The sequence below is a fragment of the Myzus persicae genome, unplaced genomic scaffold, assembly GCF_001856785.1.
Source record: "Myzus persicae strain clone G006 unplaced genomic scaffold, MPER_G0061.0, whole genome shotgun sequence".
In the NCBI taxonomy this organism is placed as follows: domain Eukaryota; kingdom Metazoa; phylum Arthropoda; class Insecta; order Hemiptera; family Aphididae; genus Myzus; species Myzus persicae.
In genome coordinates this window covers 133,533-146,267 of record NW_019100891.1, presented here as the reverse complement: position 1 = coordinate 146,267, position 12,735 = coordinate 133,533, and the positions used below count along the sequence as shown (strand labels likewise).

General features: G+C 26.8%; 2 protein-coding genes across 3 annotated transcripts in view; one reads left to right on the top strand and one right to left on the bottom strand.

Annotated features, from left to right (window-relative positions):
• LOC111026605 (cyclic nucleotide-gated cation channel alpha-3) overlaps nucleotides 1-12,735 on the top strand; it is a 112,305-nt gene that overhangs the window by 72,796 nt on the left and 26,774 nt on the right. The gene's annotated exons all lie outside the window — the stretch shown is intronic.
• On the bottom strand, nucleotides 5,858-8,538 carry LOC111026606. The gene is made up of 2 exons (XM_022304710.1): nucleotides 7,904-8,538; nucleotides 5,858-7,818 (listed from the first exon to the last, which is right to left on the bottom strand). The coding sequence occupies exons 1-2, from the start codon at nucleotides 8,077-8,079 to the stop codon at nucleotides 6,144-6,146; spliced, it is 1,851 nt and encodes a 616-aa protein (XP_022160402.1). The 5' UTR covers nucleotides 8,080-8,538; the 3' UTR covers nucleotides 5,858-6,143.

The following is a 12,735-nucleotide window of genomic DNA, read 5'->3' as shown; positions in this document are numbered from 1 at the left end:
GGCATTATTGAAATATAATATCTAATCCAACATTAAACCAGCATGTAAATTGTAAACACAATGTAAATAATGGCCGCTGGCCATTGGCACAGAATTTATAAAAAAAAAAAATCAATAAAAAAATTCAACTCTTACTTTACGTCTAGAGGTTATAATACTCAATTATCTTTGTTCAAAAAATATAATGTAAAATTACTGTAGCAACGAAGCAACGAATATTTAGTGATGGTATTGTGTATTGTAAGGTAGATATATCAAAGAAATTGTAAAACGTTAATACAGTTTTAAAGCCTTATATAAGGCGCATTCTCCATGAAATTATATATTTTATAAGTTTATTAAAACACTCTTTGTCCAATCCATTTTTTATGCAAACTACAAAAATGTACATTTTAAATTCTCTTAATGGCATCAATTCCATAGTTATCAATGTTATAATATTTAGTATTATGAATACGTAATTAGTAGATAAATTATGTATACTGAATGTATTAAAATTGACAAGCATTGATACAAATTTGATTTAAAAACATTATTTGAAATACCGTATTAAAATTATTAACGATACGTCGATACGCTTATTATGTTGTACTTACCTATAAAATATATTATGATACACCAATTACCAAATACATACCATGTTATACCATATTATATCTATGTATGATCTGAGTATGGAGAAGCATTAAAATGTTTCAAGACTTCAAGACTCAAGTTTAGTCAAAAACAGAGATGGATTTACTTGAAATTTTTTACAACAGTTGTTAAAACATTTTACGGATCTCAATGAAATTCAATTTTGTGTTTTAATAAATCTATAATATATCGTTTTATGTGCATTATAATTTATTTTATTTTTCTAAACATATAGAACGATTGATATAATGTACAGTAAAAAGCTTAAGTAATGTTGGAAGTGAACTTAACTTAACTCAGCCTAACCTTGACGACACTGACTAGTAATACTCTTTTTAGAGTTCATTTAAATAAATATATAAATAAATAAACTTGTGTATCACTTATAAACAAAAATTAATAAAGTAAATAGAATAATTGTATTGTATTATATTATCTACAACTATATTAAATTGTCCACAGTTAATAGAGGTACATTTTTTTTATTTAACATCACTAATTTAGGAAAAATTGAATAAAATGTTTATTTCCTATAACGAATTGCTGGAATTTAATAAATTTTTCATAATAATCGCGTTCAAATTAATTTCTTTTGTGAAAGACAAACGATGCTCTCAAAACATTTTACCAAATTACTGCGGCTGAGTATGTCAGTTAGAAAGCCCCTTGCAAAGACATAAAAACTGGCTTTCGTGTTCAAAATAGAATTTCAAACCATAAAATAAAACGTAGTCCTTATATATTATTTATTTTATATTTAATTTTTTTTCTATAAAACAAATTTCCATTGTAATTGTATTAAGTCGTAATATCTAGAAAAAAAATCGTATGAACTGTGATTAATAAGGGTTTTTGAAGTTAACTTCTGATCTGCTAACTTTGTCACGAAATCATACGAACTCCAAAGAAATATGAAAAAACAAATAAAATTAACATTAAAAAAGAGGAAAGGAAGCAACCACTCAACAGTGCAAAAGGTGTTCTGTGTGCCTCGTCATTGATTGAGTCACTTTAATGTATGTGTTAAATTTGAATTCAAATGATAAATCATTATTCAGTACATACGTAAAACGAATAAACTAATACTGTCTATCAACCTAATATATATTACTAAGTTTATTTTATGTTAAAATATTACTATTAGAATAATTTATTTTACTGTACCTACCTAAGTAATATGGTAGGCTGAATTAATTTTTGCAGTAAACATTGCATTTGAAAATTTTCTTGTGTACCTAAAATATAATAATATACGTTAAAAGTATCAAGTGCCTACGAATATTTTTTTTTAATTTACAACTAACTGGAAAATATCATTATTTATCTTTTAATATCAGATTTCATAAAAAAAATTGAGCTTAAAACGTCTGCAAGAAAAAACTGTGCTTGTATTTCTTTTTAGTTTTTTTGTTACTGTAAGAATAACTTGAAAAACTTTATACTCAATTTCTATTTCGAGCTATGAAAATTGAAAGTTTTCTAAATTTTAACTACAAAAATATTGGCTTTAAGATAGCTATCATAAAAACTTACACAGAAACAGGCATTAAATTAACAAACTATTAAAACAACCTAAATTTCAAATGTTTGTAAATAGTTAAAAAAATAATGAAAGTTTAGACAATTTTAGTATGATAATAAGAAGAAAATAATAATCCTAAACATTTGCTGAATATGTGTATAGTACCTATATCTGCAATTATTCATTTTGAGTAAATTGATTTCGTCAAATGCTGGTTTTGCGTTAAAATTCAAGCTTTTCCTTAATTTCCTTGTTTTTACCGGCTATTTTAAAAAGTACTAAGAATTTTTTATACCCAAAATTACCAACTGGATCCTGAGAAAAACTCCCCACAAAATGCTAATCGAATCATTTTGTATTCTTCAAACTCGTAAAATACATTCATCGCTCAGTATTTAAAATGATTGAATATTTTAGTAGTTATCATTTATTTTATCATTCGTTTCTTTCTATTTCTTCTCGTTACAAATAGATTTAAGATAAGTTCATCGTGTAATTTTTATTTATTAAAGGTAATTTTAATATATTTTATTATAATGTGTGCAGAACTACCACAATTATATTTAAACTATTTGTACGTATGTGGATTTATTTAATTATTTTTGGCATTGCAAGCACACTGTTCAAACATAATACTTGTTTATTTAATTACATTGTTTATAGTAATTCGCTCATTGTAATATCGTTCTCTTAGCATTATGTAGTTAATTTTTACTAATTCCATTTGCGTAGGAGCACTATGCTGTTCCTCCGTCTTTAAATTGTTTTAGTGGTATCTTAGCTAGGTATTTTCACTGTAGTTTTTAGCTTTCTCATAACGACAATCGCTTGTTTGAATTAATCCCCAAACTATACCAACAGAACATCATTCTCGAACTTTTATTATTTTATAATTGAATGCTCTTTTAGGAGGAGGGCTTTATTAATTAAAATACAAAAAAAAATAAAAGATAAATGCACATCAAAAACTAATTTAAAATAAAAATTAAAGTAAACAAATAGTTTTAACACAAAATATGATAACTGGTTTTTTTTAAATTTAGATTTACATTTGTTATACCATATACAATACCATACATAATATTATGTATAATATAATATAATTATATGATCAATAATAGTTAATGCCATAATTATTCTAAGTGTTATGCTTTATTCAAACTATTTATTTATTCTTGACTCCATAGTCAGAAGATTTGATATTAATATATAGATGACTGAGTTTTGTTATTGTAAATATAACGTTATAAACTATAAAGTTAGAAGAAAAAAAAAGTATTTGGGAATGGCATTTTGCTATTCAAACGCAGTAAGTAAAGTAGTCAAATGATGTAGAAAACATATAATTTCTTATATATTTTTAACTATTTTTATGTTTGCCTAATAAATATTCAAATAAATTACAATAGAGTAATATGCAAAAAAATCTTTATACATTTACATAATAATATATAAACAATACAGATAAATATGTCCAACATCAACATACATAACAATATAATGTAATAAACTTAATAACTAATACTGTAATGATTGCTACAAAATACACAAAATAACTTTCTTAAGAAATGAAATTTTTTTTAAATCATTATATGATTCAAAAAAATAAAATTTAATTTTTAAATCATTATTTATAGATAAATTGCTATATTTTAATACTCTACAAATTCTCAATTGTGATATCTAAGAAAAAGTGTTTACTGTAGCAACTTATTTCATTACCAACCATACATAACATATTTTTTCAAGTAAAACCAATTTCATGAAATTCTCTGTGTTCATTATGATATTGATTCATTGGTTATTACTTATTATAGACCGTAGTATCCCTTAAAAATAGTAAATTTCTCATTATATTACAGGGTATTATAGTGGAATTAATGAATGTATAAATTTCATTTTTTGATGTTAGAATAAATTAAATATTTAGCACCTAAAGTCCTACTCTGTTATTCAGTATTCTATACTTACATTCAATTTGTTCGATTAAATTAAACTTAAAAGGGGGGTGAAAAGTTATTTAATCATCATACCTGTGTGACGAGGTGGCCTAAAAATAAATGTACAATGTACAATGTGAAAACTCGGAAAAAATTACTACGTCGTATTTAGTACAGAGGTGACTTTTTAAATTCCTCAATGTTTAATTCAGTAATTATTAGTATTATAACGAAATACCGCAGAAGTAGTGTAAGTAGAGTAATAGGCAATTTAAATCTAATTAAATGTTACAAGGTTTTTTATTTAACTAACAATTAGTTTCTTTATGTTATAAATTGTAATTATGTAAAAATAATTTGTGTTGCGAATTGTAGTACCTACTGACTAATTAATAGCGATCACACAAAATCAAACACGGACTAAAAGATTTTACAAGGTAGTATTGAATATTTTCATTCACATTAGGTACCTACGTACCGATGTTTGACGTGGGTACAAAATTATATAATGAACCTACTTTTCCTTGATCAAGACACATAAAATAAGAAAATCACGTATGTGCCCCAAAATCAAATTAGATGTCAAGAATAATTTGTGTAGATATGTAGGGTCTTAACTCTTAAATAAATACATACTGTAAAAAAAAACTATTAGATATTACAACACAATATAATCTATATTACGGATAATACAATATAGTGACACGTTCAAATTTATAATAAATAGCTATTACATAACTTTCTAGTTTCTAAACTAATAATGGTTTACAAAGTTTACACAAAAATAAAGCTCAATTTGAATATATTTTTAAATAAATAAAAAATGGTCAATATAAACAATTTATTTTACCAACAGTGATTGATGAATGAAAAAATGTAAGTACCTAAGTTTGAATAGAAAAGTTTTAATTTGTAAGCATTGTGATACGAGTTTGTATTGTACCATAATTCATAAAACATAATACATATTTATATAATATAATGTATATTTTCATTTCTATACACAATATGTACCCTACAAGGGAAATTGTATTGACAAAAATATAAATGTATATATATTTATATTGTACTTAATAGTATTTATAATTATAAGATTTTTTTACGAAAAAAAATAACATTGTGTAATATTTCATGGTTTTTCAACAAACATTAATAAAGAGATCGGTTTTTATACAATATATACACTACAATAATTATAGACGACAATTCATGCATGTCAAACTGAGTGTATTAACTGGGCTAAATATTATACTGAATAGTTCACTTTTTCATAGCACATAAAAATGTATCGAAAAAGAAACATTTTATGCAAATTTTTAATTGTATTTATTACTAATAATTCTATACAATAATACTTATTCAATTAAAGTTTATTCGAAGATAAGACAGAAAAGTAACATAATGATGTATACATCTCACTAACATTGTTGTGACACGAAGATAACATTGTACCTGTAAATTTTGTTTTCAAATAATTGTTCATTAATGTTGCTATCCAAAGGCCATAAAAAAAATGAGCTGAGGGCCACGTGTTTGACATGCCTGGATTACATCACGTGGCCTGGTTTGGTCCAGTGGTTGGCCTCAGCCACAAAACGTATTGTGACTTTCCAATAACATTTTTTAAATTTATAAAATTAGATTCTTTAAATGAATCGCTAAATGCAGAAAGGACACATGTCCAAGTTTTAAAATTTTTCAGGAAACACAAAAAACTTAATATATTTGAAAAAAATTGATTTACAAATTGTATGTTATAGAATAATATAGTTTAAGACATGGTATACATGTTTCTACAATCACTTAAAGAAGTATAATTAAACTGTAGGTATCTGAAGGACTTTAAGGTTGTGGACATGTGCCGTTTATGCTTCAAATTACCATTTATATTTCGAAAATAACCGTTTTCTTATAAATAAGTAGCTTTAATATGCATAAAAATTAAAATTACATGATTAAATAATATACGGTAGATTATATACTAATATTGAGTCACAAATATTCGATATCTTTTTAATAATTAGAAATTTAATTATATAAATATCTTATGTTCTACTTTGCCTTGCTTGAGGTGTCTCAGTTTGTAACGAAAATATACAATTCCAAAATGATTGCAATGCTGGCTCTGGAATATACTTCGCTAGTTGCTTCAAATCTTTCATTTTGCTTTCAAGAATTGGTAAGCTTGAAGTATAAACTAGTGTTTTTGGGAGTTGTATGGGCATTGCATTGTTTTTTCTTAATTTGAAATGGTTTGATATTATTCCATCAATAAGTTCACTTGCCTTAATTATTCCACATTTTTCCGATACACATTCAAAATAATGGTACTTAGAAATTAAAAATTTGTCTATTGTACGACGTTGTTTCGATGTTTTATTACGGCTTAAACATTCTAACGCGTTAGTATTTTTAATATAAAATTGTGAAAACCACATTTGATAGTCATAAATCATACTTTTATCAACTAGAAACACTGAAAATTTTTCTGGGTTTCTTGATGATTTTAAAATAATTTCTATATAGTCTTCTAAAGTGTATAGACGATCGACTCTGTTAAGTTGTTTTTTTATCAATGCAAAGTCACGATCACACGGCAAAAACGAGTGTCCTCTTTGTGGAAAAAAAACCTGAACTTTTTTGAATTTTTTAATTTCAACTAGAGCCATAATCATTCTAAGTAATGCGTGGTTTTTGTTTTGCCCAGCACAATTGTCACAAAACAAATGCAATTCCTCAACATCATTATCAACAAAACTATTAATATAGTGAACCAAAAAAGAGCATACATCATTTGGCGTTTTTCTTGCTGTTGCCTCATGATAAACATAACAAAATAAATTATTCGTGTTTAAATTATGAATACCAAAAGTATTGACAGATAATTGACGATAATAATATACTTCCTGCACCGGTATTTTAGGTAAGTCAACTACAGCCATAAAATCAAAGCAAAGACCTAACACTTTTTTATTCTGTTGAGAAATCTCTATTGTTTTTTTAATATTATTATAAAATTGTTTGCTTCTATGTTTATGAACTAATAATTCCGCAGCAGCAACTCTTTTTGCAACATCATTTAAATCTTTACTCATTATTTTTGTATTTAATTCTTCGCATTTTGAACAAGCATCTTTGACTGGAGCACCAAAGCTTAATGAAAAATTATTCTTAAAATACTCCCAATAATATTGATATTTTATTTTCGCTTCTAACTCTGGATACTTTTTTATGAACATTGTGTGCATAGTTTTAACATTTAATTTAGGGTCTAAATATTTTTTCAATCGTGTTGTGTAATGAGTATCTTTAGTTGGAAAACTTAGTATATGTTCATGTATTTTTTGACAATACTCATATGGCATAGTATTAGCACTAATATTTTTGCCTCTCATATCAACTGGGGTAATATTATTTTCTAACAAATCGACCAGCCGTCTAATTTTTTTATTAGAAATATTATAAACGTTAATGAAAGCTTTCTTACATACTTGAATACGCTGTCCATCTACTATTAAAAAATACTGAACACTTTTGGATTTCGGTTTTTCTTTTCCTTCTTCTGTTTCTATTCGTTTTCGTTTTCTTGTAATTTCTTTTATTTCTATTGTTCGTTGAAGATGAAGGTCTTGTTCATTTTTAGAATGCAACTCATAAAACATTTTCATTATATCTTCAAGTTTTTTTTGTTGAATGTCTTTGAGACATTTTTTTGAACAACTTTAAATCGAAAATATTAATGTAAAAATATAAAAGCTACTACTTATTAATAGCGAACAAAACCAACTAGATATTATATAATTACCATTCTTTAAGTATTAATGAAGGATCATTCTTTGCAGCAACTATTTTTCCAATCCAGTTTGTATGTTTTTTTCCTTCGATTTTTGCTTGCTTAATAATATTTCTTTTATATTTATCACTGTTAGAAACACCTTTTTTTCTTTTGAGAGGACTAATACACTCGTCGTCTGAACTCATTTTTAAAGTTATACACGTAATGATCGTTTGTACACGACTACGACGTTTCAACCAGTACAATATATTTTATTCACTGATAATCATTTTATTTTATAAGTAGGTATAGCAACGTTTTCACCATTATAATCTTTATTTACTGATAAACAATTGTAAAAAATTAAATTTATAAATAGAACAATATTACATGTCATACAATTAAGTGATTTCACGAGGTTTAGTTCTGAAAATATTACTAAAGTATAATTTTGATGCAAAAAGGTTACATGTCCAGGACATGTGCCTTTTCTGCAATTAACGAAATTTTAAATTATTTTTAACGGGGATCAATTTAATAGGACATGTGTCTTGTCTGCACAAAACCATGTATTTATCAATATTAAATTCGATTATGCAATAAAGTGATTTTTGTAAAATATTGGACATGTGTCCTTTCTGCATTTAGCGATTCAAATATAAGTCAAATACATTACAAAATATTTAAATATTAAAAGAAAAATTTTTTTTAAGGAATGAATATTATGCATATCTGGGAAATATTCAATGTTAAATATTATGTATTTTTTAACCGACTAAAGATATACAGACGAATTGATGTGTCTTCGTAACTACTGTGAAAACATTACCTAAGAATTAAAATGCAGAACAAAGCTAATAAGCAGATGAAAATTAAAAAATGGGTAATTACTAATTACATTCTACAATTCTACAAGGGATTGTAAGTTATTCGGCTATTATATTTTCGTACTTTTACATAGGTATACTCTGTTGCAAATTTCAAATATCAAAATAATCAAATTGTTTTCTTTTATGTGAGAAAGTCTCATATAATATGTATTTATGTAAATATTTAATAATTTCGTAGAATATTTTAGATTCTAAGCGGAGGAAAGAATGTATTGATTTTTCAATGATGTGTGTGTGTTTTGTTTTTTTGTATCAGGAAATACTTTTTATACGGTAAAAAAAAATGTTTCAACTATTTTTTCTGATAAGAAAATAAGTCTATTTGGTATACCCCAAAAGTAAAACATTTTCAATTCTGTTCTCACTTCTTACTAATTATTGGTAAAAACACACTAAATTTATATTACTATTAAGTATTCAGTACATACCGTATGCTAGTAATACCATAATCGGTACTAATTTTTGCAAAAAATATCACAATTATTAGATTATAATACTTATTATCTATCAGTTTATATTTTAAGATTAGTTTTTTAGTTATCAAAATATTTATAATAAGGATAAAAATGGTTTTACGAAAATATGAAATAGATGTATTATTGGATCTAGTGTTTATTATACTAGGTCCATTTTTACAAATTATGAATGTTGATAAATGATAGATTCATATAAGTTACTAAAATGTACAAGTCACCATAACCCTCATATATCCCAAAATTATGATAATGGACCTATTGACCTTATTACTCAAAGTCAAATAACTTAAAAACTGTTTGAATTTTGATTATGATTAGTTAACATTTTCAAAAAATTGATGTATTAAATAATTTACAGATGGATGGAAGGGTGTTCTTATTTGAAAAACAGAACACGAGGTACCAACCCCATAGGTTGATTTTACTGGAGGTAAAAATAAGAGTTAAGAGTAAACCCGCATTCATGGCGTAACGCTTCTGGGCATAAAACCATATTTTTACCTGGTATTGGGAGAACGATTGGAAACACACCTTTGGGTTAACATTTCTTAAAGACCTAAAATGAATATACGTCATATTTTTAAAATAATACCACATTTGGGGTTTTTATTTTATTTTACTTTTTAATTCCGTTTACCTAACGTTACGCAGGAGGCATCACGAAGAGTCTCCCAATCTATTTTTTTTTTAAACTTAAAAATATTTATATAATTAAGTACATATTATTATATTTTAATTGAAAATCGTTAGGTCATTCATAATTCATTACAAAAATCTATTAACATTTTTTTTTATTTATTTACCTACCTAGATTTTTCAAGATAACTCTTCATAGTGGATTTCTTTAAAAAAGTTTCTTTGAATTTCTATCAAGGTATTGATTATACTAAAACAATTAGCTCGTATAAAACTGAAAATACTACCACTATAATTGTAGTTTACGCGTATAAATTATGAATTTATGATGTATACTCAAACGTGTCTTATATAGTTATACATGTATACCCAAACGTGCTCTGATTTACCTTTTATTTTATGTGCCCAAATGTTCTATCTATTTGTACCCAAACGTGTTGGCTTTTGGGTTAATGTGTCCAAACGTTCTGCGCTCTATTTTTTTATGATCGTTAAAAGTTTAAATTTTGATAAACTTAGATATTTGTTGGGTAACAAAAATTTGAACGTCAAATTGTCTCCAATAATTAAACCATCGCCATCATAAGAGAAGAGAGTAAGAGACTACGACGACGACGTCGTTAACAGACGTGAGATGAAAAGATGTTGTACGTGTGATAAACACATGGATTTATGAACAGAATAAAACATGCCTGGGACCGCGGTACGTCCCAACCTAAGACCTAACCACACGAATGAGAAAGGAGACTTGATTCTGAGGTACATGAAATGGTAAACGGGGTAAAAAGTGGTAGACAAGAGCGTTAAAACGTTGATTAATCATATGTATGTGTGTGCGTGTGCGTGTGCGTAACTTAAATATAAAACAGCACCAAAGTTTCTGAAATGAGTTTTGACTTTGTATATATATATATGAATATATAACAGCAGCAACAAAAACAACAACTCTAACTGTGCGTCAGTAGTACGTACATCATGTACACACCATTATAATATATTATATTTATAAATGTACGTTTATAACGTACGCTCGTTTTTCTTGATGACGTTGAACGGACGCGGCACCAACACGTGCGCACACTACTGGTTTCCCACTTAAGTTTTTCACATAATATAAACTCGACAAGAAAAATTCACCCCGTCGTTAACTTTTGCCAAATCCATGAAAGATAAACGTTTGAATGACAACAAAAATTCACCATCGTGACCACCGTGCATACATAAGGCATATCCGAATCGGATCGATTAACGCATTAATCATGTATTATATTAATATATAATATTAATAATATATTTATTAAGATGCGTTTATTATAATACATTGTGCTCTGCACCTACAGTTTAAACAACGTAGGAATATAATATTATGTGGGTACATTCAATCCAAATATTACAATATTAAAGTATTGCGATCTAATTGGTAACCATCGCACTCGAATCGCCTAAAGTGTAAAGTCGAGTGAGAGCTCGCGCCGATTTCGAACACAAACCGCCCGACGTACATCTCAATATCAGCTGTTTGAGCCGCAATGGCGCAGAAGTAATCCGTGAGCTAGAATGGAATATTTAACCCGCCCACATTTACTGTAAAATGTTCGTTGTAACTGGGTACGATTTCAAATGTGGTTTGTATTGCATCTAGAATGTTTTATTGCACACTGACATATAGATCAGTACCATTGAAATATCAGCTGATACCGAACTGGTGCAATATTTGTTCATTTGTCCGGTTGACGTTTGAATTGTAGCCAATTGTGTTTTGTATCATATATAGGACAATGGAAAGAGTTATTACTATAATCAATCGTTCATAGTCTACACTATCGAATCGTTTCGAATTCTTTTTATTATTATAGGCTTTTTTAGCGCGGGATTTTCAGTACCTGTAATAAATAATCATGTCCGATTTATCGTTGCAAATACCACTATCATATTTGTGTACAGAGTAAAATATTATTCAGGGAACGAGACACACGGTTGGTTAATTTTACTACACTAGTCTGCAATAAAAATACTAAGGCGCTATCAAAATTTCAAAACTATATAACTCTACGATTCGAAATCAATCATTTAATAGCAAGTTTACTCTAGTATAATACTTGTTTTACTATAAACATTCGTTCACATTTTAAAACTATAATATGATAAATTAATATTAAATACTATAATTTTAAAATTATCATATACTATGATTCATAGTCACAAGTATAAACCTATTAAAATGGACTACTATTATCTATTTACTCGCAGTTAAATCTTAATCGATAACAGGTATGACAATTCCACAGGTGACAGTCACCAAAAGTGGCTTTCCTATCACCAAGTAAAAGTTGCACTGCAATAGCCACCCACATTACTTTAATTGGTTTGGTGGTTCTGGTCTTTCATGATGTTGTGGGTATGACGGTAGACTAACTATCCATAACTATAAATTCATAATTAAATTATATAATGTGGGCGAGCATGCTTGTTGATTCATCCTATATGTAGAAATAATAATATAGAAATAAATATAAAATAAACTCTTGTGAAAATAAACTTTACAAGAAATTTCTTAGAAGTTAAGATAATGTTAAACGCATCTACTTTATAATCAAATAAAATAATGTTTAAAATGCTTCAAGCATTTAATAAATATAGGTACTAGATAGGTATTCAAATTTCAAAGAAGTTCATAAAATAAATACATACTTAAATATTAATTATTATCTCTTTGAAAATCAATTTACAATTCTAAAATATATATCGCGGTTATTTTTTAGGGCAATAATATACTATGTGTCTGTTGTAATCTACAAAAACAATAATTTAATATAACTTGAAAAATTTATAGTAATGCTATCCTGGGCTATATAAATAA

Coding starts and splice junctions, on each gene's coding strand:
- LOC111026606 (XM_022304710.1), bottom strand. CDS start 8,079: ATGAGTTCAGACGACGAGTGTATTAGTCCTCTCAAAAGAAAAAAAGGT. Junction 7,819..7,903: donor TCATTAATACTTAAAGAATG/GTAATTATATAA, acceptor TTCGATTTAAAG/TTGTTCAAAAAAATGTCTCA.